Source organism: Remersonia thermophila, chromosome 2 (assembly GCF_042764415.1).
Source record: "Remersonia thermophila strain ATCC 22073 chromosome 2, whole genome shotgun sequence".
Taxonomy (NCBI): domain Eukaryota; kingdom Fungi; phylum Ascomycota; class Sordariomycetes; order Sordariales; family Chaetomiaceae; genus Remersonia; species Remersonia thermophila.
The window spans coordinates 45,847-71,349 of record NC_092218.1 but is presented as its reverse complement, the minus strand read 5'-3'; the positions used below and the strand labels follow the sequence as shown (position 1 = coordinate 71,349).

Sequence of the window (25,503 nt, the reverse complement as noted above, 5' to 3'; positions counted from 1 at the left end):
GTGAGCTCTCTGGAAAGTTCCGGGCCTCGCGAGTTGCCTCCCACTGGCCGAGCCTCCCCGCCCAGGCCGGCTCCAGCATAACACCTGCATGCCCCAGGTCATGCCGCAGCCCGCTAACTAGTAATTGATGCACCTGATCTCCCACTGCGTCATCCCCACCTCACTTCCGCTATCCGTGGTCATCCGAGCCTCGTAGCACACACAACACAGCTTTGGACTAAGTCGTGCCCGCCATCATCTGGGGCGCTTATTTCTCCGTTCAACACATAATAAATCCCGCTAGCCTCGACGCTTAATAACTCGAGGTCGTTCTCCCGTCCCGAGTGGCATCGCGCTTTTGTTTCTTTCACCACCTCTTGGTCCGCCCTCACGCGCCTTTGCCATCGCGGCACCCACAACCATGTCGTCCAACGTCAAGTACACTCGTGCCCCTCAGGAGGATCCCGACAACGTCCATCTTCATTACACGCAGCCTCCTCCATCATACCAGGCAACGACCAGCTCTGCTCAGGATGCCGACACCCTCCTCGGCGGTCCGCGCAACAGCGAGGACAACATTCCCGATGACTTCAAGTTCGGCGGCTCCGTCGCCGAGGCTACCATCGAGATTCGAAACCAGTTCATCCGCAAGGTCTACACCATTCTGACCGTCCAGCTGATCGCTACCGCTGGCATCAGCGCCCTCAGTTTCGCCAGCAATGGCTACAAGTCCTGGATCCAGTCGCATCCTGGCGTCGTCTTCGCTTCGGTGAGTAGGCTCCTTTCCCCAGCCCCGCGGTCGGCCTTTTCCCTCTGCATCTCCTCTAGCCGGAGGGATGGATAAATAGATGGATGGATGGAGGGGTATCCCGCAGACAGACCAAAGCTAACCAACCACCCCTTCCCGCAGATGCTGGGCGCCATGGTCTTCATGATGCTCACCTACTGGAAGCGCCACTCCTATCCAACCAACCTCCTCTTCCTCTCAGGCTTCACCCTCCTCGAGGCCTACACCATCAGCGTCGTGGTCAGCTTCTACGACGCCGGCATCGTCCTCAACGCTGTGACCCTGACCGCCGGCATCTTCGTCTTCTTGACCCTCTTCGCCTGCCAGACGCGCTACGACTTTACGAGCTGGATGCCCTACCTTTTCGGCGCGCTCTGGGGCCTGGTGCTGTTCGGGTTTGTCTACATGTTCCTGCCTTACAACAGCACCGCGGAGCTGGTGTACGGCTTGATCACGGCACTTATCTTCTGCGGCTACGTGCTGGTGGATACCCAGCTCGTGCTGCGCAAGCACCATGTCGAAGAGGAGATTGCCGCCGCGATCAGCCTCTATCTCGACATCATCAATCTGTTCTTGGCTATTCTGCGGATTCTGAACAGCCAGAGCGACAACTAAAAGAGAGCATCGAAGGGGTTACGGGAGTTGGAGTGATCGTTAACGTGGCGTTGTAGAAAGAAGGGCGCAGGCCTGTAGGCAAGTGGACATCAAATGCCCGTGGTACTGGGGGTGGAAAGGCTTGGGTCCAGCAGCGGCGAGACACCTTTTCTTTCTTTCCTCGCTTACTCGGCTTGACACAGCCAGTTCGTTTATCTTGGCGCTTGGGTTCTGTTGCTGTCGTCTCTCGTTATCTTCCAATGGCTAGGGGCACAGTTTTCCTGTTCTCCTTCTCGTCCCTGTACTCGGCCTCTTTCGGCGCTGGCCTTACGCCGCTGCCGAGAGAGGTTGGCTGAAAATCCACTACGTAATAATCAGCGGCACGAAAGCATGAATCCATCCGCATGGGGGGCATTTTCATAGGTAGCAGTTGAGACGCCAAAGTAATCATCACATTGCATCACCATTGCCTTTTTTTGGTGCCGCATAGTCACCAATCACGCGAGGAGAGAAGGAAACTAAATTTAGTGATATCTGCAATTAGAAGTCCAATAGTCGAAGTCAGAAGAAAACAGCAGACGTTCAAAGGTGATGCGTCGACCCTGGCATGGCCGCCGGCACGAGAGCAGCTTGACGTCCGCGAGCACCGAGGCTACCAGGCAATACCAGGTCCGGCATCTCCAGATGATTCATTTCGCCGCTGGGACGCACGGCTCCTCCTCGTCGGTGCGCCAATACCATCATCCCATGCCGACGCCTGTCGTCCTCCCTAGGTCGGTGCGGGAGCGGATATCGTGAGAACTTGCGCGAAAGCCAGTCGGGGAATATTTTTGCTCTAAAACACACACAACGAGAACCAACGCCTGCAAAAGAACCAGGGGTCGGGAGAATAAAGACAAGAGAGGCCCGAGAGGTGGGAATCATTGCCTTCCCGCTCTGCCGCGCTACTCGGAGCCGTTGGCCTGAGGGCTGGCCGCGGCAGTCGACTGCTGAGCCGCTGCCGCCGCGGCCGCCGCAGCGGCAGCCTCGCGCTGCATGCGGGCTTCGATCTCGCGCAGCTGAGATTCGCGGGCAAGCAGCTCCTGGCGCTTCTCGTTGATCTCGCGCTGCACCTTGAGCTCGATCTCGCGCAGCTTCTGCTCCTCGCGGCGGAGCTGTTCCTCCTTGAGACGCACAGACTGCGTGGCCAGATCCTCGGGGTTCATGGATGAATCGCTGCGGGGTGGGTGGGTTAGTCGACGCGAAGCCAGGCGGAGCAGGTAATAGAGAAGCACATACATCTCGGCGCCGCCCTCGACGCTCTTGCTGAGCTTCTCCGTGCGGTAGTTCTCATAGAGGAAGTCGTGGGTGATCTCCTTGAGGTCCGCGAGGTGGCTGTGCAGGAGGGCGGAACGGATGGCCAGGAAGTCCGAGTGGCGCGGGTTGTCGACCTCAACGACACCCCACGGGTACTGACGGGCGCGCACCTGGCGACCGCCGATCTCGACCACATCCTCGGAGCCGACAATGGCAAATGGCATCAGCCCCCTAAGCTCGGCATTCTCCTCGACGGTGTCCTCGTCGTCCTCTTCGATGTCGTAGGGGAAGTTGTAGACCGGGATCCGGTAGTGCTCGATGTCCTCCATGACCAGCTTCTTGGACTCGGCAAGCTCCGACGGGGTGAGCGTGTCGGCGCGGCCAATCACGGGGATGACGTTGACGCGCGGCGCCAGGCGCCTCATGAGCTCAATGTCAAGCTCCCGAAGACTAGGTATGCACGCGTCAGCGGGTCGATTCTCAGCAACGAGGGAGCGGATTGCATTACCCATGGCCGGTGGGGGTGATGAAGTAGAGCAGGGCGTGCACGCGGTTGTCCCTGAAACGAGGGTTACGCTTGATACGCGACTCCTCGGCCAGAATATCGTCGTATTGCCGCTCGAGGTAGCCAACAATCTCTTGGAAGCTGGCGGAAGCGGGTTAGCCGTGATGCAACCTTCCGCTGTTTTTCAGGCCAACGCGTGCGTACCTCGCCTCATTGTCAATTTGGTCACCGAAGCCCGGCGTGTCGACGATGGTCAGCGAGATGCGGGTGCCCTCCTCATCCAGCTCAAGTTCTGCACATTGTGTTCCAGGTTGTCAGTCGACCATGTTGGTACGCGCGCGTGCGGCTTTGGGGCTCCAGCGTACCGACGGTGACGGGCTTGATCTTGACGCCCTCCTCGACGTGGGCGGTGCTGGGGTCATCGCATTCCTTATAAGGGAGGACCGTCTTGCCACAGAGGGTATTGACGAAGGTCGTCCGGCCTGGACAAAGACAGTGGTTAGACCGAGTCCGCCACAGCGCGGGCAGCGCAACGTGACAGGCGTGAACTCACCTGTGCCCGAGGCACCGCACACCATCAGGCAGAACTGAATGCCCTTCTTGACATTCTTCTTCCTGCGGATCATCTTCTGAGCGGTGAACATGTTAGCGGTGATGGACGACTGCTGTACGCGCAGTCGAGGCGGTCGAGTCGAGGAGGGCGGTTGGTAGGGAGTTAGGGAGGCAGGGCGTCGGGATGGAGATTTCACGGGGGTGTGGTATCACAGGAGGTTGAGGAAGTGAAAGGAACCTAACGTACGGCTGGAGCAGACATTAACGCTGTGGAGGGAGTGGAGCCGGGGGTCAGGTCGCGTCTTGGGGGTCGGTCACTGTTCGACTAGCGCCGGTTTCGACAAGCAGCAGGGAGGGAGGATGAAGCAAGTTGGAGAAGTGTGGGTGTTATCGAGTCGCCGAAAAATGGCTGGCTGACCTCCTGACGATATGCGATTGCGTTGTTTGGGTGGACGTCAGGCTCCGACCACAATTTGAGGATTGGGATCTCAAGGTCGGGAAAAGGGGAATGCACGGGAATCGGCAAAGGGCAATTTCACAAAAAGTTGCGGTGCAACTGGCCCGACACGACAACAGGAGAGCAACAGAGAGAGCAGCAGCCAGAGCTGTCCCCGGAAAGGCACAGTGGGAATGGAATGATTGGGGAAGGCCCGCCATTCTCAGGGGTTGCCCGCTTCGGCTGAGCGCTAGTCCCAATACAGAATGGCGTGATTTTGACCCCGGGCTGCAGAGCATGCGGTTGTCTATGAGAGACATCGGGCACTCGCAGGTGTTGCCACCTGGAAGAGAGCAGCGACCATCCGCCAGATGAACGTTGGTGCCCGCCCCATTGGAGGCAGCAGCTTCGGAGGGTGGTGGTGGGGGTGGGGGGGACTCAGTGGGCTACCACAGCCGATCCACCACTAGGTGAACAAGCCCCCCGTGGAGATCACCTACTTGGACCAACCTGAAGGTACCTAAAGGTGCATTCGCAACAACAACGGGCAGCCCACATCTTTTCTTCGTGCTGTATTCAACGCCTATCCAGATACCGTCAGGTTCCTACGAGAAGTTTACAATCATTCATACACCTGGGAGATTAGTGATCCTACCTAGGTACAGTCTGTTGCGCAAACCGAAGTCTAGCGGAGCTGACTTGGCCTTGCCGGCATCTCTCTCTGGCTGGGTCCTTGGCTCCGGTCCGATCTCATCACGCATCAACGCATCACATACACGTCAGACCGGGCGGCCAAAGCCCCATAGGACTCACCAGTTCGCCTCTTGTGTTTTAAGGCCCCCTCTGGTACCTTTGCCATATGAAAATGAACGCATAGCCTTCACCTGCGTCGACTCCGATCCGCCGAACCGGGGCACTTCGTTTTCATCCGAACAGACCCCCATCATCTGTTCTGCCGTTCCTGTCGGTTGTTGCCTGGTTGTTCTGACAGCACTGACGCCTGTCGCTTGTCGATATCATAAACACAGCATCACCAAACCTCATTCCTGCGACGGGATCGTCAACCAAGTGGTCAGCACCTGTCGACATGAACACCCGGACGCCGCTTCAGAAGGCCCCCGCGGCCAACGTCTTGTCCGTATCCTTCAATGGCGACTACAGCTGCTTTGCCGTCGGCCTTGAGACTGGGTTCTGTAGTAAGTCTCGTGATCCATGGGACTTCCTGCTGCTACTGTGCATCTACAACACAGCACTAACGCCGTTCAGTTTTTGATGCCGAGACCTGTCAGTTGCGTACGACTCGCGGTAAGCCGCAGCCCTCTCATGACCTCTAACTTTCCTACCTCGGCCGCTGACGTATCGGCAGACTTCAACGCCGGCGTGGGACTCGCTCAGATGATGGGGAAAGCCAACTACGTCGGTCTCGTCGGCGGCGGTCGGCGGCCCAAGTTTGCCTCCAACAAGGCAAGGAACCTGCTCCCCTCTAGTCATTCGCAGCGCCGGCTGGGCCTCACTAACGCCACCTGCAGCTTGTCATCTGGGATGACCTCAAGAGCAGAGCAGCCCTCGAGATTAGCGCGCTGACGCCCGTGCGGGGCGTTCAGCTGTCCAAGGAGCGTATCGTCGTGGTATTGCAGAACAGCGTGCGCATCTACAAGTTTGCCAAGAACCCCCAGCTCATCTCGGCGTACGAGACGGCCAACAATCCCTGGGGGCTCTGCTGTCTCGGCACCACCAAAGTCGCCTTCCCGGGGCGGTCCGTAGGCCACGTGCAGGTGGAGGAGCTCGGGATGGACAACGTTAGCATCATTCCCGCCCACGCGTCGGCTCTCAGGGCGATCACGCTGAGCCGCGATGGGAATCTTGTTGCCACGGCGAGCGAGACGGTGCGTGGCCGGCCATGTCGTATCAACCTTCACGCAGCTCAGGCAAACTAACGTGAAGCAAAACAGGGCACGCTCATTCGCATCTTCTCCACCGCCACCTGCGCCAAACTCGTCGAGCTCCGCCGCGGCATCGACACCGCCACCATCTTCTCCCTCGCCTTCAACCCTTCTAGCACCATGCTCGCCTGCACCTCGGACAAGGCCACCCTGCACATCTTTGACGTCCCCCACACCCGACGGCCTGCCGCCCGTCCTTCCCAACCGGAGCAGGACCAACGACCGGGCTCCTCCTCCGGCCCGGGGGGCCAGGGACAAGGGCACGATGGCCGCAGCAGATGGGGCATCCTCTCCAAGCTCCCCATGATGCCGCGCGTCTTCTCGGATGTCTACTCCTCCGCCCAAGCGACCTTCTCCGCGTCAGATGATGGAGATGACGAGCTGGATGATACGGGAGCCCCGAATCCCCTTCGCAGTGGCAACTCCGCAGCCGCCGGGAAAAGCCTTGCGCACATGGCAGACAGCTTGGCGACGCTTGGCACCGCTACTCGCCCTATCAAAGGGGTCCTTGGTTGGGTTGATGAGGATGTGTTGTTGGTGGTGGGAGGCGGGATGGACGCGAGGTGGGAGAGGTTCGTGGTGAGAGAGGCGGAGGACGGGAGCAAGGTTTGTAGGAGAGAGGGGTGGAGAAGATATCTTGCGACTCCGGTCTGATTCGACCCGGGTAGGTAATCTGGGTGAGGGATGAGCTTGGTGACGACGATGATGATGGGGCGGGCTGACTTTGAGAGAAGAGCAACCGGCGAAGGCATGCTGGGTTTGATTTGGTTTGACGGCGTTGGTTTTGCGTTTTACCTTGGCCATGACGACAACGACGATGATCATGATTATGAATCATGACGGTATGTAAACACAGAAGACGGACATGGGGCGTCTGGGATTGGAAAGGATGGAATGGGGATATTTGCTTGGAAGACGGTTGGTCACGGTGTCCGTGCTTGGGATCAGAACGGTTATTTGCACAACTCGTAATTTTCTATTGGTGTTGTGTATTGCAGCTGTGACAACGATCAATGATCATGGGTATCTCAATATACGACAACAAGGGCTCGTGTTTGTACAGCAAGATGAAACCATCAAGAGTAGCATGCAACGGTAAAGTGGGCAGAAGGACGACGCTTAGTCCCTATGTGGACGCGGGGACCTGCTCCGACTTCTTGTGTGGTGCCGCCGCCGGTCTTGCAGGTCGCGGTGTCGGCGGTCGCCGCGGTCCCGAGAGTCATGCCGGTGCCGTCGATGGTCGCGACCACGATCTTTGCGATCCCTCGAGTCGACTCGGTCGCGGCGCCGGCGGTCGTCTTTCTTCTCCCGCTCTCCATCCCGATCCCTATCTCTGTTGCCCCCTCGCCCCTCTCGACTTCGCTCGCGGCTGCGCGATTCCCGACGGTGCCGCTTTCGCCGGTCTTCGCCGTCTGTTGGAGTCTCGTCCCTCCGCGATCGCGCCTTGCGGTCGTCAGCATCGCGTCCGTCGTGGCTTTCCCGGTGCCCGTCTCGATCCCTGCTGCGGCCCTCATCGCTACTGTGATCTCTGCGCGACCGGTGCGACCGGTGCCGATGCTCATCTCGTTCCTTGTCTTTGTCCTTCTCCCGGTCTCTGCTCCTGTCCCGATCCTTGTCCCGGTGTCGCCGGCTCTCCTTCTCGGCTTTCCGCTTCTCCCGCCGCAGCGCCTCTTCGACCTCCTTCTTCTTCTCCTCAATCAGAAATTCCTTCATCGGATCGTCATCGTCGTGGTTCTGGATGAGCAACTGCAGCTCCTTCTCCTCCTTGAGCAGTGGCCGCGCGGGCCGTGCCTCCTCGTCTGCTTCGTCCTCCTCATCCTCGCTCGGCAGGCCCTTCTCCCGCCTTTCGCGACGCACCATGTCCTCCCATCCAACCATATACTGCTCGATGTCTTCGTCATCGCGGACCTTGTAGCGGGCGTGGTCGACGCGGATCATGCGGCCGCCGATCTGGGCGCCGCCGAGGTTGTCGACGGCAAGGTCGGTGCTGCGCTGGTCTTCATACTTGAGCCAGCCAAAACCCTTGGATTTTCCCGTCTCCTTGTCGCGTGCCAGCTTGAGGAAGACGGGCTCGCCGAACTGGCTGAAGATGGTGATCACGTCGCCTTCGGTGAGTTCGTAGGGCAGGCCGCCAAAGTAGATGAAAGCGGTATCGCGGTAGTCGGCATGCCATGAGGCTTCGGGGGGAACGCCATTTTCAATCTCGCGCTTGTTGAGGGCTTGGATGGCACGGATTTGGTTCATGATGAATGGGGGATTGCCGCGTTAACAAGGTTGGCGTGCCTGATGCAGCGGAAGAAACAAGAGCAGCAAAAGCAGAAGCTTTGAGGAGCGCCAAGATCTGATGTCATGGGCCGAGCGTGGATACGGATGGCGGGTTAGGGTTGGCTATGGAATGCACAGCTGCTGCCCCTGCCCACTTCTACGCAGTAACTACTGTGTACGCAGTATGTGCATATGCATGACTTCCATTCCCGTCTGCGCTGTCTTCCTGTATGTACATAACTACCTCACATAGGTGTACAACCATTGATGAACTAGACGCGACACAGGACTGCCATGGAATCCAATCCTATGCTGGACCACGACTCCAATGGGTCGGCTGCAAGGTGCGGCAGCTTCATCACCTTCCTCTTCAGCGATTCTCAGCCCATGCTCGCCCCCGGCATGCTCCAAGCACGTCGTCTCATTGGCAGCCGGGGCGTTTTCTCGAATGGATGGCCATGCGGACGGCGGCCCATTCCAAGTCGTCTGTCAATGCTCCAGTTCGCAACGCCCCGCTCAAGAAAGGGGAAGGCGGGGGTGCGAAGCCTAGGCATAGGGGTCTCCTTTCGGCTGCAGGTCTTGGCCATCAGAAGGGTGTCACGCATCCAATAGACGCGGGGAATGGAGGTACTGTTGGCGTATCTCCAAGGAATTCAAGTCTTGTGTGTGCTGAAGCGCAGAATCCGCGAGGTAACAAAACCTCCACCCAGATACCTGCGTAAAGATTCTCTATCATTTCGTATCACAAGCCACCTGCGAAAAAAAAACCCAAGATCTAGTCAGTATGCAAGCAAAACCACGTTCATTTGGAGCTTTTGACGGCTTGGCCCGTGCCGGGGCAGTTCATGTCCAATCCCGTTAGCCAATTCCGCGTGCTTAACCCCTCTGCCCCTGACCCAGGAACCAGCTCCGGGCTAGGAAGTTGCGCCCAGCACCCAGGGCCCAGGGCCCAGGGGCTTAACGCCCACCGCTTTTCCGGCTTTTGTTCTGGTGCTTGTCTCTTTTCGCGGTTATCCAATGGCCCAATCTCCAAGATTTTTGGTGGGGCCAGCCCGGCGAGCAAAAGCTCACAGACTGGACTCAACATTTTGCACTCCTCGAAGCCAATACGGCCGATCGCGTATTGGTTGAAAACGTGCTGCCCGCTTTCTTGCGGCGACCTGAACCTCCTGCTTCCAACCCTGCTCCCCGCCTCTGTCCTGGTCCTTTCCAGCCGGGGAACTATCCGTTGACGACAAGCCGTGGCGTTCTCCCTTGGCCCCCCCCGGTCGAGTTGACGAAATAGAACCACACCCTGCCGTCGCATCACCCCGACACGGAGGTTAAGGGACAGTGACGCTTGGGGGGAGGGTCCAGACCGGGGCCAGGTCTGGTGCAGCGGGACACACACTGTCGCTTGCAGAATCTGGAGCCTGCTTCCTTTACTTCATCGATTGTCTCCTGTCTGCCCGTTCCAACTTCCTCCACGACGACGTCCTCTCCCCCAAAGACGTCCGTCCTTATTGCGCGTGCTGCCCGAATCCTGAACCTTTCGGCGCGCTGCCATCCACGGACCAGGCGACGGCGACCATGAGCTCCTCTCCCGGCGCAACATTCGGCAATGGCTCCGCCGGCACGGCCAAGCCCGCGGTCGCCCGCGGGGCCCGGACAGCAGAAAAACCACAGCACATGAACGGCCCCCTCTACCAGCAGCCCAACAGCAACGTCGTCCTCGTCCGCCGCGTCAAGAGGAAGAACGAAAGCCCAATGAAGCAATTAACGCGCTGGTTCGTCGATAATCAGATCGGTTCGTCCGCACCTCTGCGCTTGTCCGCCCGAACACGTGCACTAACTCGGTCCAGGCTTCTCCTTCAACCTCCTCGCCCTTCTCTTCCTCGCCCATGGAATGCCGCGCGCTAGAGACTACACCTCCAAATACTTCAACCTCTCGTACTACAACCCCAAGACCGGAAACTACGGTATCGGCTGGAACGATGGCCACCTCATCCTCTTCTGCGTCGTGCTCCTGACCGGCCTCCGCGCCGCCACCATGGAGTACATCCTCACCCCTTTCGCCAAGTCGCAGGGCATCCGCAAGCGCAAGGATCTCACCAGGTTCTGCGAGCAAGCGTGGATGTCCATCTACTACGCCGTGTTTTGGCCCCTCGGTCTCGTACGTTGCTACCCCAAATGCCATTCTCTGCCACCGTTCGAGAGGGCACCCCCCGCTAACTGACGTTTCCTCCCCGACAGTACGTCTACTGGAAGTCGCCGGCATACATGAACCTCCATGAGCTGTGGACCGGTTGGCCCGACCGCGAGCTCACGGCTCTGATGAAGGGCTACATGCTGGCCCAGCTGGGCTTTTGGCTGCAGCAGCTCGTCGTCATCAACATCGAGGAGCGTCGCAAGGACCACTGGCAAATGTTCACCCACCACATTATCACAAGCGCGCTCATCTACACATCATACCGCTACGGCCACACCCGTGTTGGCAATCTCGTTCTGGTGCTGATGGACGTGTCCGACCTGGTCTTGGGGGTAGGCTGCCAACCTTCCCGTGCCGCTTGGTCTAGACGTAACTAACGCTCTACAGATTGCCAAATGTCTCAAGTACCTTGGCTACCACACCATCTGCGACGTCATGTTCGGCATCTTCATTACCTCGTGGCTCATCACCCGCCATTTCCTGTACATGACTGTCTGCTATTCGGTCTGGCGCCACACCCCAGACATCATGCCCACGGGCTGCTTCCGTGGGCTGGGCGACCGCGTTGAGGGCCCCTTCGAGCCACCCCGCGACTCGAGCTTCCGCTACCTCCTCGAACCCCTCTGGGACAACAACGGCATGTTCTGCTACAACGAAACCGTCAAGTGGTCGTTCCTGTCGATGCTGCTGTTCTTGCAGTGCTTGACGATCATGTGGTTTTCGCTGATTGTGAGGGTGGCCATCAAGGTTGTGAAGGGCGCGCCGGCGGAGGATGTGAGGAGTGATGATGAAGGTGAGGCTGGCGAGGAGGGCGAGGAGGATGTGGTATACGAGGAGGCTGCTCCCCTCGAGGAGGAGGTTGGCGTTGAAGAGATCGACCTCAAGAACTGGGAACGTCGGGCTGGTGTGAAAAGGCAGGTATCGCCGATCTCGGCCACGACCGCGGTCAGCCTGCCGGGCCACAGTGATCGCAAGGAGCTGTTGGGGAGGATTGGATGTGACAAGCAGGTCGAGTGAGGTCTAGAGGGCACTTCTTTTTGCATGTTTTGCATTCTGCCGTTTTCTTTTTGTTTGGCCTCGAGTCCAAGACTTGGGGCGAAAGGGAAGAGGTGCGACCTCGGGTTGGGATTTGGCTTGGGAGGAGCGGCCACAGGTGGCTGGTCTTACTACTGGGTGGTACATAGATTCCTATCTCTCTCTTTGCCCAACTGTTGAGCTATCTGCTTTGCTTTTCAGGTAGCTATCTCGGAAAACAAAATGGATTCGGCTCGGGCTGGTATAGAAGGCTGGAGCATGGCTGACTGCGTACGATCCTTGTCTTATTCCGCTGGAGTGGTGCGGTTTTGTCTTCTTCGTGGTGAGGTCGCTCTGCCGTCGATACCCAAGATTTGAATGACCTGGGGCTAGGTCTTAGTCTTGGCTGGCTAATGACTCAACGAAGCCATGCCGCTGTATTTAAAGAAGTTTCCCAAACACATGGTCCCGTTGACGCAACAGCACATGGCACGGCATTTGGTTTGCAGTCCTACTGGGCGTGATTCTCTGTCGAACAAAGCGCGCCTATGACGTGCATGCTGTCGCACGCTCATTACCTACGTCCGCCATCCAGAGTTGTTGAAACACGGGAAGCAAACTACGGTGCCGTGGAAGGGAAAGGTGGTAGTTCCCCGGACCATGCTCCGTGCCTCTGTCCCTGGAATCGCGGAGATTGTGGGGATGGTATAAACGAGATGTTACTTCGTGGGGCTAAGGCCATTTTTTTCCTCCAATGCCGCCACTGTCGCCTCGGAGTTTTGCATGAAACGGGAGGGCACCCGTCCCGGGTTTGCGGGGAACACGGAGGAGGATGCCCGCGGAGGGATGACCCAAACTGACTAAACTTGCGGACCGCCCACGGTAGTGAGGCTCAGAGGCAATTAGCCGCTCCCTTGAGCGGCCCAATATGGGAACGGCGGTCGGTATATAGATGATGGATACCCATGCCTCTGGGGCAGGGCTGCGATCCCTCGCGCTGGGTCAAGGACGACAGCGAGTGCTTGCGTCTCCCTCTTTCCGCCGTTTTGACAGGAAATCTTAGGGTCGCCTCCTGGCCTTGTCCGCAATGCTGTCTCTGTCAAGTCTCGCCGTGGCCGCCCTCGCTGCGGTCGGCGCCAACGCCACACCGGTGGAGGTGGCTCGTCGGGCGACGCCGACTGTCTACCTCGCTGGCGACAGCACCATGGCCAGGACCAGCGGTCAGCACATGGGTGAGTAGCATGGGCAACCCCCCCCCCCAAACCCCCCCCCAACCCCCCCCCGCGTTTCGAACCCAAACCCCAGAAGCTCACGCGGCAAACAGGTTGGGGCGAGTACCTCTCCAGGTACATCACTCTGCCCGTCGTCAACAAGGCCATCTCCGGCCGCTCCGCGCGCAGCTTCACCAACGAAGGCCGCTTCGCCGAGATTGAGCGTCTCGTCCAGCGCGACGACATTGTCGTGATCTCGTTCGGCCACAACGACGGCGGCTCGCCCAACAGCGCCAACGACAACGGCCGCTCTGCCTGCGGCGGCACGGGCAACGAGGTCTGCCGCTCCGGCAAGACGGGCGAGCTCGTCTACACCTTTAACTACTACATGGAGAACGCCGCGCGGTCCTTCATCGCCAAGGGCGCCCGCGTTGTGATTTCGGCGCAGACGCCGAACAACCTCTGGGATGGTGGGAGTTTCTACGGTGGTGCCCCGCCGAGGTTCGTGCCGTACGCGGCGCAGGCGGCGAAGAATGTCGGAAACGGCGCGAGTTTTGTCGACCACTACCAGGCGGTGTCCAATATGTTCCGGCGGTTGGGGAACCAGGCTACGAACGCCCTGTACCCAACAGACCACAAGCACACATCCCCCTATGGCGCAGACCTGGTTTGCCAGGCGTTTGTGCAGGCGGTGGCGCTGAACTTGAATGGAACGACGCCGCTGGCGCAGCACGTGAAGCAGCCGGTGCCCAACGTGTTCCCTGCTCCTGGAGGCTCGCAGCCGACGAACCCGCCGACGAACCCGCCGACGAACGGCGGTGGGAACAACGGTGGCGGTAACGGCGGCACGGCGCCGCTCTGGGGCCAGTGCGGTGGTAACGGCTGGTCCGGCGCGACCAGGTGTGCTCAGGGCACGTGCAAGATGCAGAATGAGTGGTACTGGCAGTGCGTGCCTTGAGCAAGGAGATGGATCGAGAGGTTGTGGTATGCGTTGACGGGTGAGAGTTGGGAGTCGCGGCAAGCAATGCTGATGTAGGCACCTTAGCCAAAACAATAGTATTCCAATCATTACTGGATCAGCTGAACTGTTAATTATGGCTTCTAAAGTTTTTTGATCTGGACCACGCCCGTTCATCCCGAAGACGTGGTTTCCCCAGGCCCGGAACAGCTTGCCCCCGGTACCGGCTCCGGGGACCGCCTGTGGCGGCTTCTGTGTTCCAATCGGGTCCGTGTCAAACATAGGGCGCAGCTGTTGTTGACTGCGTACTCCCGGCTCCGTTTTCGATCATTGGGGCCCTTTCATAACCGCCTCTCTACAACTCCCGAAAACACACCAACCTTCACACATCATCCTCCACTATGACGACCACCAGCCCACGCCGCGTGCTCATCACCGGCCTCAACGGCTACATTGCTGCCCACACAGCTGCCGTCTTCCTTCAGGCCGGTTACGTCGTGCGTGGAACGGTTCGGCGTGCTCGCACTCCGAATGTGGAGTCGGTTGTCCGGGCGCTCAAGCCGTATCACGACGGCAACCGACTTGAGGTCGTCGAAGTCCCCGACATGGGCACCGATGGAGCGTTTGACCACGCCATGAAGGGTGAGTAGTTTCCTGGTTCCGGCTTGGTCTGTCTGCCCTACGCATATCCCCAGAGCTGTCCCGAAACCAACGCATCCTATACCTTCAGGCGTTCAGGCCGTAGCCCACCTCGCCAGCCCCGTCTCCATGACCGAGACAGACGCAGCACCGATGATGCGCGCCGCCGTTCAGGGTACCACTTCACTGCTCGCTTCAGCATTGGCCGAGTCGAACCGGTCATCTCCGCTACGATCCGTCGTCTTCATGTCGACAATCAGCGCCATCTTCTCACCCGGCCGTCCGGCAGGACATGTTTTCACCGAAGCCGATTGGAATGACGCCGCCGAGGCTGAGATGCAACGGCTCGGTCGCAAGACGCCGGGCTATGTTGTCTACCAGGCAAGCAAGACAGCGGCAGAGCGAGCGTTTTGGAGGTTTGCAGATGAGTCGAGGCCGAGGTTTGGGATGGTGGCCTTGTGTCCTGCGTACGCGTTTCCATTGATTACGCTACCTCCTCGCCACCATCTCAGCAGCACACTTCTTGAATCCCAACCAGGGTGACAATAAACGATCTGTTACTGACATTGCCTGTTTATTGGTCTAGCCCCGTTCTAGGTCCGCCGCTCTACCTCCCCACGCCCGTGTCCTCCCTCAGCATGCGCGTCAGGGACATCTACAACATTCTCTCTGGGGGCCCCGTTCCGGCTTTTGACTCGCCTGTCCGCAGCACTTTCGTTGATGTGAGAGACGTCGCTGAGCTGGTCCTCCGTGCTGTGGAGCAGGACCTCCTGCGTGCGAAGTCTGTGGCGGGAGCACCAGACCCGGTCCAGATCCAAGGAGGTGAGCGTGAGGATAGCGGTTACACTCGTGAGCGGTATCTTCTTGTTGGGCAGTCCGGCGTGTCACCACAGGCTATGGCCGAGGTGTTGCGTGAGGGATTTCATGAACTGCGGAACGTGATACGCCAGGCAGGAGAGTCTGGAGACGCAACTACTCTGGAAGGGCTGGCCGCAACGTGGGGCTTTAGCTCAAACAAGGCAGGCCGGCTGTTGGGTAGGGAGTGGACGGGATTCCGACAGAGCGTACTTGAAAGCGCGAGGGCTGTTCTCCAAGCCGGTCGGGAATGAATTGGACTGGGAAGACAATGAATGGTTGAGTGTCAGAATTTGGGCTTTCACTTGCTTCAATATCTCTGCAATTGCATTTCCCCTTTGCACAACCCTACCTTGAATGATACGTTTGACCGCTTTATCCGTCATATACACTCTCAGGCTGGGCTAACTCTAGCTCCTCCCTTCACTGTAAAATGATGGGAACACTCTCGTCCTAGTCTTGTCCTCTCTAGAATGCATCAAAACCAACTCGCAGATGATGTTTCAGAACCGGCTGCCCTGGGATTTGAAATTCAAAGCCAACCAGGGCCGATTCTTACGAACGCGCCCCGCCGCGCAGGTGAGCAATGGTCCGCCCGCGGTCGATATGGAGAGAGCTGCATTCGATGCAAAATTGCAAAAGGCCTTTTCTAGAGGGCCTCTTTGACGTTGTCCGGGTAGCAGCACTCGATGTGCTGCCATCTCCGACAAAAGCTCTCGGCCGTCGTCCGCAATATTGTCCAGTAGGCTTCGGATTCTAAGCAGTGAGGATTAATTAGTTTAACCGCATTACATTGCACCTTATGCTAATTTAAATACTATCGGCATCCTCTTCTCCAGTTGGACTTTGACGCTTGATGCATTGTCTCGACTCCTTGATCAAGAGAATGTCCAACATTGGCAGATCGATGGGCGTACCGATCAGAAGTCCAGGCTCAAGAGGAGTTTAAGATGTGGCCAACAGTAAAAGTTGTTCTCATGTCGGTAAGGACAGATGAGGTTGGGTACTTTGCAGCTCCTATTCTAAGCACGTCGTAGATGTTCTGTTGCTAACCCATATCCAGGCTCAACCTCGCGGCGGCGAATTATTATGTACACATGGTTGAGCCTCAGCGGAACCCTGCTGTGGAGGACCAGGCAGTGGCTCGAGTGCTGCGCATTGGCCAACAGAGAGAGGTTCATATATTCCGGTATATCATGGACAAGACCATCGAACAGGTAAGCTCATTAGAGGCTCTCCTCGGGGCATGGTCTGAATGTTGGAGCTTTCAGCGGTAGGCTAAAAACCTAACGTTACTTCCAGTCTATTGCGGATATGCAACGAAAAATGGCCCATCTTGCCCGGTTTACTATGAATACAGCACCCGATAGAACCGAAAGCATCGAGCTCAAGGTATGAACAATTTATTACCCGTATGGCAGAGAATGGTATGCCTAACTGCTGACTCCGGTACCGCGCTAGGACTGAAGTCAATCATCCGGTTGTAGCTTGTGTAATTGTCTGTTTCTGATTCACCAAATTGGCGCCATGGAGTATTTGTTATCTTGACTCGGAATATTTGTTCCACAGCTCTGGTCAGGGGTCAAGAAAGGGGGCGTTTTGTTTTCTTTGGTAATTAGAGATGAATCGGTAGAGGGTGAAGGTTCTACGGCAACTGTGCCATAGTTACCCTAACCCTGGAACCTGAAGCGTCGGCAATGACGGATGACCAAAGACCTCAAAACCCAGATGGAAATCTGCCCTCATTCTCGCCTCAAACGCGCCGTGACCGGCCAGCTCATGACACTCCGCGCCATTTCTCTTCAGGCTGAAATATCCGATCTTCCTGCTCAAGCGCTGTGCCAGGGCGATCTTTTCTCTGTCATTCGATCCCGAATATCTCCCTCCAGTTGATTTGTAGGTGGTCGGACGCCGCGGATCCCGTGATTGTGGTTCATCGCATCAAACGGCGTAGGGTCACTGACATCGCAGGATAAGACGCAAACACGAGGGATCGTTAGATAATCCTAAACAGTTTACCGACTACCGCTGTGGACGAACGTTTGTAAAGTCCGAGACCCGTGCATCCAGACGTCTTGTCTTATCCCGCTGGCCGGCGCCTGAGTCAGAATCCACTTGCTGGAGACGATGACCGGGAGCGAGCAGGGAGAAGGGGACGGCGCGATTCGGAGGGCTGTAAGTCGCCGGTCGCCGGGAAAGGGCTAGATATATACGGACCTTTCCCCAACATCGCCGTGTTTTGGCTCCAATCCCTTCGGCATGCCTAATCTGTTGACATGCGGGATGATGCATGCTGACTCAACCTTGCTGTGAAGTGTGACCAATGCCGGTTGCGAAAGGTATGCTCTCGCCTTACAGGTTCAATGTCACATGCTCACGCATGGCTTGATCGCTTTCCTATATAATTTCGCACCTTGAGGGCGGCCCATAGAAAATGGCACACTGACGATCGCTCAGATACGCTGCGACAAAGATTCTCCGTGCGCCAACTGCAGAATAGCAAAGCGGACATGCAGCTCAACAGGTCTTGGGCAGAAGCCCAAGGAGGGCCGCCAGCGGGTTCTCATCTCCACGCAATAGTAGGGAGACCACCACCCCGCCCCCCCCATCCAGACTCACATATTTAGGTATACCGTATTGTACGTACTATCTAACCTTACGTAGCGAGAGGAAAATAGACCACTTCGAAGCCCGCCTCACAAACATCGAGAACATGCTGCGGGACCTCTCCATGTCCATCGCTGGTCGGAGCCCGGCCGTCTCAGCCTCCAGCTCGGCCGTCTCCGGGCCACCCTCCGCCCCAGCTCCGGGTCCCGCGCCGATAGCGGGGTCTCACCCCGCCGGATCACCTCCACCCTCCGGCCCCGCCCCTGCGGACATGGTGTACGCCCCGGACGTTAGCATCAATGCTTCCGCCATCACCCCCGACCCTGATGATCCCGATGAAGACACCGCTCCCGCCTTTGAGGGTGACTCCTCCATGGCCGCACAAACCGCCTTTGCCAGCGAGTTCCTCGAGCACACTGTCACCCGCACCCTGCTGTCTGCCGCTCCTGCATCATCCGGCCCACATCCTCCGCATCACGGTCAGCACGGCAACCAGCAGCAGAATATGAACCTCGACCTCGACCCGGACATGCAATCTGCCCTTTCCGCCCTGCAGCAAATGGCGGGTCTCATGCGCTCGCAATCGCGCGCCTTGCACAGACCCGACGGGGCCGAGCGCGAAACACGCTTCTCGCATGCCAAGCCCCTTCCGCCACCAGCGCAGTCAACAGGGACGGGAGGCAAGAAGGCCAGTGGCGGCGGGTTGCGCGCCCTCCCCATGCCGCCCGCGCACGTGGTGGTGGCCCTGCTGAGGGAGCTCAAAGAGGTGCCCCTGACAAGCTTCGCGGGGATCTGCATCTTTGTGGCGACCGAGAACTTTGCAGAAAGGTGTCGTAGGGTGTACTTCGCCACGGACGATTACAGCCTCATGACCTGGGGCGTCGTGAATGCCGGCCTGTACTTCTTGCTGCAGGAGAAGGCGTCGTTGGCCGGGGATGCGGGACAGCAGGCGCAGTTGCTTGAGTATCAGGCGCTGTGCAGGGATAATCTCGAGACAGCGCTAGCAAATTTACCGTTGCTGTTGCCGGCAAGGAGGGAGAGCATTGAGGTTTTGGTGTTGGGGGTATGGCTGCCAACCTTGCCTTCTATTCTTCTTGCTCAAGAATCACAGGTTGGCTGACCGGCTTGACAGACCTTTTACGCCATCGAAGCGTCCAAGTTCACCGCAGCTCGCGACCTCAGCAGCATTGCGGCCATGCTCTGCCAGACCCTGGGCTACCACCGGATTCGCGAGCCCGCCCCTGAAGATGAGTCCAAGGTGATACTCTTCTGGTCCGTGTACCTGCTCGACAAGGCGTTGTCGGTGCGGTCGGGTCGTGCTCCGGTCATCCAGGATTATGATGTTACGGCCCCACGCCGGCTGTCGCCCGCGAGAAGTGACCTGGCTGATACGGCGTGGAGCGTCGTGCTGCACCAATGGATTAGCTACGCCGACTTCCTCGGTCGTGCGTATGAGCAGCTGTACAGCCCTGCAGCGTTGGCTCGGCCGAGGGAGCAGCGGGTCGAGAGCGCAAAGCAGTTGATTCAAGACATGCGTGAGTGCTTCCTCCCCTGCCTTCACGGGAATGCCGAGCACTCCATCGCTAATGGCCCACCTTCTCAGTCGACCTTGCCAAGGAACAAGAACCTTTGCTGCGCCACACGCGCGAAAAGATGCGCGGTGTCAAATTCGATGCCAACAGCCCGTTCCCCATGGATATGTCCATCTTGGGCGACGAGTTGATGCACTGGTCTGCGCTGACGCTCGTGTACCGGGCCATCCCAAGCCCCCCCGGATCAGCAAGCACCTTCAATGCCGAGTGCATTCACGCTGCTCGACAGGCGTTCGCCCGGCATTTCGAGTACATGGCTATGGCGGGAGACAGCCTGGCGGTGCGCGTGGGCTGCATCCGATGGAACATCATCTATGTCCCCTTTACGCCTGTCATTATTCTCTTCTGTCATGTCGTCGAGACGTCGGACGAAGGGGACCTGCGCCGTCTTGCCGAGTTTGCCGACTCCCTCCTTCCCGCTTGTGGCTTGTCTGAGGCCGTTGCCCGCTTGCACCGCGTGTGTCAAGTCCTGCACAACGTGGCGAGCTTGTGCGTGCATGTGCGTGCCCGCGTGCAGCAGCGACAGCAACAGCGACAGCAACAACAGGAACAGCAGCAGCAGCACCAACAACGCCAACAGCAGGAGCAGCAGCGACACGTCCCCCCTTTACAGCCCATGAAAGAACACACCCCGGAGTTGCGCAGTCCGGAGTTGGACATGAACATGGCGATTGTGGGCGACAACATTGACATGTGCCTCAGCCAGCTGGGGTTCATGCCGCAGTTTGGCGGAGGAGCCGGTGCCGGCCCGGGAATTGTACACGGGCACGGGTCCGGGGCCGGAGACATAGTGGGCAGCGGAGTTCCGGGAGCCGCTACTGCGGCGGCGCCGTTCGGAAGTGCCGGCGGAGGGAACGAGATGGCGGCGGCGGCGGGGTTCGGAACGGGCGGCGGGGCGGACGAGTTGGGGAACTGGTTTTCCGGGAACACGCACATTTTGGGGTTGTTGGAGGAGGACTTATCCGAGTTTGATGCGCGGATGTGGCCGTAGCCGGGTAGAGTTGAGGCGATAATTTGGCAGGGTAGTCGCGTTGGAGTGATGGTGCATCCTGGACATTAGGTTTCCTCGGCCAGGGAAGCATTCACAGGACTGGTGCATGGTCGTGCGCGTGTGCGTGAAAGGCCCTTCCTTCAATCGGTCGGTTTCCGCGGATCGTAGACCTCGTAACCCTCATCCTCCGTGTCGCTTTCCACCAGCCCGCTGTCTCTCGCAGCCCCGAGCCCAGTCCCAACCCTGCCGTCCCCATCCTTCTTCTTCGTCTTGCCTCCATCCTGCTTCCCCTCCGCAGCAGCTCCGTTCCCGCCCCCTGGCACACACACCGACACAAACCCTGTCGAGGTGAATCCCGTCTTCTTGAACCCGCCCTTCTTAAACCCGCCGCCAGATGCCGTGGAGGTGGCGTCGCCGAGCTTGATGCTGATGACCCCATCTGCCTTTTGTTCTTGGCGGCGGGCGCGGGCAGCCGCAGTGGGGTCGCGCACCATGGCCTTCATGTCCTTGAGACGCTGCTTGTGGCTGTGATCGTAGCTGCTGAGGTGGGCCTCGTACTCGTTCATGCGCGAGTAGCCCTTGGAGCATAGCTGACAATAGAAGGACTGGAGGGCCTCGCGCGCCGAGGAGGTTTGCGCAGGCGGGAGGGTTTGGTGGCGCTGAGGATTGCGTTAGAGGGTTTAGCCTGTCCGGTATATGTGATGAAGTGGAGGAAGAGGAGCCAGTTGCCCGAGTTCAATGGTTGGGAGCCCGTCGTGGAATGGGATTCCCATGTTTTTCTTGAGGTCGTTGACGTGGGACAGCAGGGGGGGGGGGGGGGGGGGAGGGTCACCTACGGGAGGCATCTTGATGGTTAAGGCCAAGTCCGGTAGTGAAACCAGGTAGGGGTATATCGACGTTGGTTGGTTCCTGGTGCTGGTTTTCTTGTTCAGTGCTCGGGCGATTGAATCAGGGCGATTCGATGTGGATGTGGTGGATAGGTAGGTCGGTGGCGTAGGGAGTTGCGATGAGAGGTGAAGATAGAGTTCTAACCCTTGAAAGCTTGAGGTGAACCGGAGTGGAACCAGCAGTTCGCCCCACCGGCCCGTGGACCTGACCCGAGCCAAGATCCCTGGGCCGGGCCTGGGGAGCGCTGTGGGGCAACGGTCGGCTGACCCTCGGGGATCCGCTACCGAGGATGCCCAGGGGGTGGAACAGTGGAAACGGTGGAGGCTGTCGAGGTTCCAATGGGGAAGACCCCACTATCGGCTCGACCAACATCCCGCCAACAAAAACATCGGGCATCGAACCTAAACCATGGAAGAACCACCTCGGCAGGAACCCATACCATAAACCTCGCAATGCGGTGACACTACCCACACGACGCCTCACATCCCACACGCCGTTGCGGGGAGCCATCCTCCCATTATGGATAACCATTCCTTGCGACGTCGGGCGTCCGTGTCCACGTTCGTGTCGCTCGTCGAGCTGGACCCGACGCCCATTGACTCGCCCGGTATACACCCAAACACCGACAAAGAACTCCCTCCCCTCCCAGAAGATGATATCCTGGCTGTGTCTCCGACCACCCGGACGTCAGCGACCCTGGCAAGCCTCGGCCTCAGCGGTACCGGCCATGGCGCCATCTACTACCGTTTGTCCCCTTCTCGCCCCCTCCCCCACCTCTCCGAAAGCAACCACTAACAACCCCTCCTCCAGTTACCCGAATCCAACGATACTCCAGCTACACCTTCAGCGTCTTTGCCGGCCTACACCTAGCCACGACCTCCCTGATCCCCTTAGCTGCCCGTTCCGTTGCCGCTTCCGAGTCCTACCTCCTCCTGGCCCGCGAGATCTACCAGACCCCGTTATCCGAGCCGCTGATCGTCGCCCTACCTGTGGTCGCCCACGTCGGCGCGGGCCTTGCCCTCCGCCTAGTCCGGCGCTCCCAGAACCTTCGCCGGTACTACGGCGACCTCGACGACGCCCCAGACAAAACCAAACCCACCCTCTTCTCTACCCGCTCCCTCTCTTTCGGCTGGCCCCATCTCACCTGGATCGCAACATCCGGATATGTCTTTGCCAGCGCGCTGGCCGCACACGTGACAATGACACGCATTCTTCCGCTCGTTGTCGAGGGTGACAGCGCCAATATTGGCCTTGCGTACATCGCTCACGGCTTCGCGCGCCACGGCAGCGTCTCGTGGGTTTCCTACGCCGTCCTCCTCGGTGCCGGCTGCGGACACATGGTCTGGGGGTGGGCCAAGTGGATGGGCCTCACATACGGCGCCGGGTGGGCGATCGGGCCCACGGAGAAGCAGCACAAGATTGCAGGGAACACGGTTGCGGAGCGGGAGGCAAGGAGGAGACGGCGGAGGAGGCTGTTTGCGCTGAACGCCGTAGCAGCGACGGCTACGGCGGTATGGGCGGCCGGTGGGCTGGGGGTGGTTGCGCGGGCTGGACTAACGCCAGGGTGGGTCGGCAAGCTTTATGACGGACTCTTTGAGCGGATACCGGGGTTTTGAGCTGAGGAGGGGTGTTTGAATTAGAGATCTGGGCACAAGGAACAGGAGGTAGGGACGAGGTATCGGTGATACCCCGGTTGGTGGTTCTCGGATCCATGGTTTTGGCATTGGCATATAGGACTGCGTAAGATCAGCAACAATAAAAGTTCACTATCGACATTGTCCCATCCTTGGGCCAACCGGAGCGTGTGTATGGCTTCGGGCACGGGCTCCTTAGTTGGCTTCGCTGTGGCCACACAATCCGCTCGAGTACAGGGATGTAGCACGATGATCTCCACAACCCCTCTCTACCAATGGCAAAGTCGGAGAAGGGTATGGGATACCCATAACGCTGGGTGATGTGCTACTTGGGGCGGAGAACAGGAAGATGTTTGAAAAGGTGACGGCTGCGGTGGTGAAGGAGGGGGCCAGAGGTGAAGTTTTGAAGGGATTTGTTGAACGCTAGCAAAACCGAAATCGCCGATGCCCAGGGGCACCAGGTACCCCCATATGCCGCACCACAGGACTTTTGGCATTGCCATAGCAAGGCTTTAATTACCATAGGGAATGCCAGGGGAACACGGAGTTCTTGGCTGCATTGTCTTCCTTAGACCGAGGAGTTCTCGAGGTCTGTGGAAAGATGGCCACTACGCAATTATTACATCTGGAAAGCTGGGCCACATAGGCAACCAACTTGTTGATCATAAGTTAGGTTGACGTTGGATTTAGCCATCCCCACGAGCCCTCATGATCCATACACTGAAATCTGAGCGCCGTTAGCGTCTAGAATCCTGGCTCACGAAGCGCTCGCCCATAACCTCGCGCTCGGCACGTTCCGAAAGAGCTTCCATTGGCTTGATCCAGATAAAGGGTCGAGGACTCATTCGCAGGCGTCACCCTTCCTCGGTCAGCTCTGTGGGGTGCGGGAAGTTCAGGTAGAACCCGGCCAGACCGCGTTCTCCCAAGCGTTTGAATGGTCGTAGGGCCTTAGCGAGCGTCTTCAAGATCCACTCGGCGCCCTCAGTGGCTATCGGATAGTGGTTGAACAGGACATTGCTTAAGTGTATGATTTGACCCATGTCTTTCCTTTATAGTGACGTATTGAAGATCAGACCGTACACGTTATCAACCCATCCAGAGCGCAGCAAACCCGTGGCTGGATGGAACAGGGACGATAAGTTCATCCAAGGAACATAGGCCCTTTTGTCCAAACCTCTTCTGGTCGATTCAGGTTGCAGCATCCGCCGAGAGGAAACCGTGATGTCGTAATATCTCCTCGTTCTTCCATGGGTTTCGGAGCTTTCCCATGTTCCAGGCAGCATTGGTCGACCTCTCCTATCATGAGCTCGGCATCTGCAGTTTGGATGTTGTGGATCCCAGCAGAGGGTGCGCTCAGCGGCCTCGGAAACCTTTATATAGTCCAACATAGCGGCCCCCCTCGGCTGGCGATCATTGCAACAAAGATAGCCCCTACCATCAAGGCCATGCGAGTTGGTATGACCTCATCAGGAAGCATTATCTGGGTCGCCTTACAAGCCAGAACTTCCGGCCGAGCCCTGTGGAGATGTGTAGGCGACAGAGCGCGGCGCTCCCATCTCTCAGGAGGGGAGAGAGGGGGTGGGGGTGAGAGGTTATTAGCCGACGTTCAACTCCACGGCAGAACTAACAAGCCCAGACATATCGCGGTTGTCAGTGCCTTGATTCCTCACACCTGATCCAAGCGCACCCGCAGCTCCCTCTCCTTCTGCAGCACCTCAAGCTCGAGTCTCTCAACACTGTACTTGAGTGCTTCCTTGCGCTGGCGGACCACTTTCGCGCGAAGTGCCGCACTGCCATCGAGCGACTTGCCTCGCGTCGCCCTGGCGTCCTTCTGCTTGCTCTTTTGCGTCGTGGCTCCGTCGGGCCGGGAGGAGGCGGAGGGATAGGCAGACAGGCGGCCGGCGTTAAGCTCGGCACGGGCTTTGAGCGTCTCGATGCGCCTGGCCTGCCGCTCGAGGTGCTTATCGGCGCGGTCGAGGAGGAGGGCGATAAAGGGCCCGATTTCGTCGCGGAGGGAGGCTTCGGCGGCGGCGAGTGTAGTTTGCGGGATCAGTTCGTAGTGCTGTTTGGTGGGCGGGTTGTTAGTGGGATTAGGATTCGCCAAGACAGGGTAGCCAGGGGGAGAGGGGGGGGGGAGTTTCGTACGCGGACAGTCTTGAGAACGGTGGTGAGGCGGGGGAAGTCCTGGACACCGTCGCCGAGGGTTGCTACGGAGGACTCCAGGAAAGCGAGCGAAGTCCTCAACGATGCAACACAGTCTCCGTAAGTGTGGCTGGGTGTTGAGCTCGACATTGCCCTTCTCTTTAGGCTTGAGCCGCTTGTGAAGAGGGAACGGTTTCCAGCCTTTTTGTTGTTTTCCGCAGGGTAGGTCGGACGTCAACGTCAACACACGCCGCGATTCTGTGTGAAGTGATTGTCTCTCGGGCAAGGTAGGTTTGTTGACATTGAGTGGGCCCACGCGCTTGCGGAGGGGTTCCAGTCCTTCCAGGCAAGTATACTGCGTACTGTGTAGTACACAGTACACAGTGGCAGTAGGTTCCTGTCCTTGTGTGGGGTAACTGTCCTCAAG

At 58.4% G+C, this 25,503-nt stretch overlaps 11 protein-coding genes across 11 annotated transcripts; 7 read left to right on the top strand and 4 right to left on the bottom strand.

Annotated features, from left to right (window-relative positions):
• Positions 1-400: 400 nt before the first annotated feature.
• VTJ83DRAFT_1475 (uncharacterized protein) lies at positions 401-1,381 on the top strand (the record flags this gene model as incomplete). Its single annotated transcript, XM_071007638.1, has 2 exons — positions 401-748; positions 890-1,381. The coding sequence occupies 2 exons, from the start codon at positions 401-403 to the stop codon at positions 1,379-1,381; spliced, it is 840 nt and encodes a 279-aa protein (XP_070868015.1).
• A 923-nt stretch (positions 1,382-2,304) lies between these two features.
• VTJ83DRAFT_1474 (uncharacterized protein) lies at positions 2,305-3,805 on the bottom strand (the record flags this gene model as incomplete). The annotated part of the gene is made up of 6 exons (XM_071007637.1): positions 2,305-2,575; positions 2,639-3,106; positions 3,165-3,302; positions 3,366-3,453; positions 3,527-3,643; positions 3,715-3,805. 6 exons carry the CDS (start codon positions 3,803-3,805, stop codon positions 2,305-2,307), a joined length of 1,173 nt encoding a protein of 390 aa, XP_070868014.1.
• Positions 3,806-5,236: 1,431 nt separating this feature from the next.
• Positions 5,237-6,746, top strand: VTJ83DRAFT_1473 (uncharacterized protein; the record flags this gene model as incomplete). The annotated part of the gene is made up of 5 exons (XM_071007636.1): positions 5,237-5,345; positions 5,416-5,454; positions 5,516-5,613; positions 5,679-6,035; positions 6,102-6,746. 5 exons carry the CDS (start codon positions 5,237-5,239, stop codon positions 6,744-6,746), a joined length of 1,248 nt encoding a protein of 415 aa, XP_070868013.1.
• Positions 6,747-7,211: 465 nt separating this feature from the next.
• On the bottom strand, positions 7,212-8,336 carry VTJ83DRAFT_1472 (uncharacterized protein; the record flags this gene model as incomplete). Its single annotated transcript, XM_071007635.1, has 1 exon — positions 7,212-8,336. One exon carries the CDS (start codon positions 8,334-8,336, stop codon positions 7,212-7,214), a length of 1,125 nt encoding a protein of 374 aa, XP_070868012.1.
• A 1,590-nt stretch (positions 8,337-9,926) lies between these two features.
• On the top strand, positions 9,927-11,562 carry VTJ83DRAFT_1471 (uncharacterized protein; the record flags this gene model as incomplete). The annotated part of the gene is made up of 4 exons (XM_071007634.1): positions 9,927-10,143; positions 10,199-10,509; positions 10,590-10,877; positions 10,933-11,562. 4 exons carry the CDS (start codon positions 9,927-9,929, stop codon positions 11,560-11,562), a joined length of 1,446 nt encoding a protein of 481 aa, XP_070868011.1.
• A 1,084-nt stretch (positions 11,563-12,646) lies between these two features.
• On the top strand, positions 12,647-13,728 carry VTJ83DRAFT_1470 (uncharacterized protein; the record flags this gene model as incomplete). Its single annotated transcript, XM_071007633.1, has 2 exons — positions 12,647-12,791; positions 12,884-13,728. The coding sequence occupies 2 exons, from the start codon at positions 12,647-12,649 to the stop codon at positions 13,726-13,728; spliced, it is 990 nt and encodes a 329-aa protein (XP_070868010.1).
• A 401-nt stretch (positions 13,729-14,129) lies between these two features.
• On the top strand, positions 14,130-15,476 carry VTJ83DRAFT_1469 (uncharacterized protein; the record flags this gene model as incomplete). The annotated part of the gene is made up of 3 exons (XM_071007631.1): positions 14,130-14,370; positions 14,459-14,834; positions 14,954-15,476. 3 exons carry the CDS (start codon positions 14,130-14,132, stop codon positions 15,474-15,476), a joined length of 1,140 nt encoding a protein of 379 aa, XP_070868009.1.
• A 1,873-nt stretch (positions 15,477-17,349) lies between these two features.
• VTJ83DRAFT_1468 (uncharacterized protein) lies at positions 17,350-20,412 on the top strand (the record flags this gene model as incomplete). The annotated part of the gene is made up of 6 exons (XM_071007630.1): positions 17,350-17,397; positions 17,538-17,561; positions 17,680-17,801; positions 17,887-18,892; positions 18,962-19,364; positions 19,433-20,412. 6 exons carry the CDS (start codon positions 17,350-17,352, stop codon positions 20,410-20,412), a joined length of 2,583 nt encoding a protein of 860 aa, XP_070868008.1.
• A 140-nt stretch (positions 20,413-20,552) lies between these two features.
• On the bottom strand, positions 20,553-21,257 carry VTJ83DRAFT_1467 (uncharacterized protein; the record flags this gene model as incomplete). The annotated part of the gene is made up of 2 exons (XM_071007629.1): positions 20,553-21,071; positions 21,249-21,257. The coding sequence occupies 2 exons, from the start codon at positions 21,255-21,257 to the stop codon at positions 20,553-20,555; spliced, it is 528 nt and encodes a 175-aa protein (XP_070868007.1).
• A 562-nt stretch (positions 21,258-21,819) lies between these two features.
• On the top strand, positions 21,820-22,916 carry VTJ83DRAFT_1466 (uncharacterized protein; the record flags this gene model as incomplete). Its single annotated transcript, XM_071007628.1, has 2 exons — positions 21,820-22,045; positions 22,111-22,916. The coding sequence occupies 2 exons, from the start codon at positions 21,820-21,822 to the stop codon at positions 22,914-22,916; spliced, it is 1,032 nt and encodes a 343-aa protein (XP_070868006.1).
• Positions 22,917-24,600: 1,684 nt separating this feature from the next.
• On the bottom strand, positions 24,601-25,226 carry VTJ83DRAFT_1465 (uncharacterized protein; the record flags this gene model as incomplete). Its single annotated transcript, XM_071007627.1, has 2 exons — positions 24,601-24,996; positions 25,080-25,226. 2 exons carry the CDS (start codon positions 25,224-25,226, stop codon positions 24,601-24,603), a joined length of 543 nt encoding a protein of 180 aa, XP_070868005.1.
• Between the last annotated feature and the right edge of the window lie 277 nt (positions 25,227-25,503).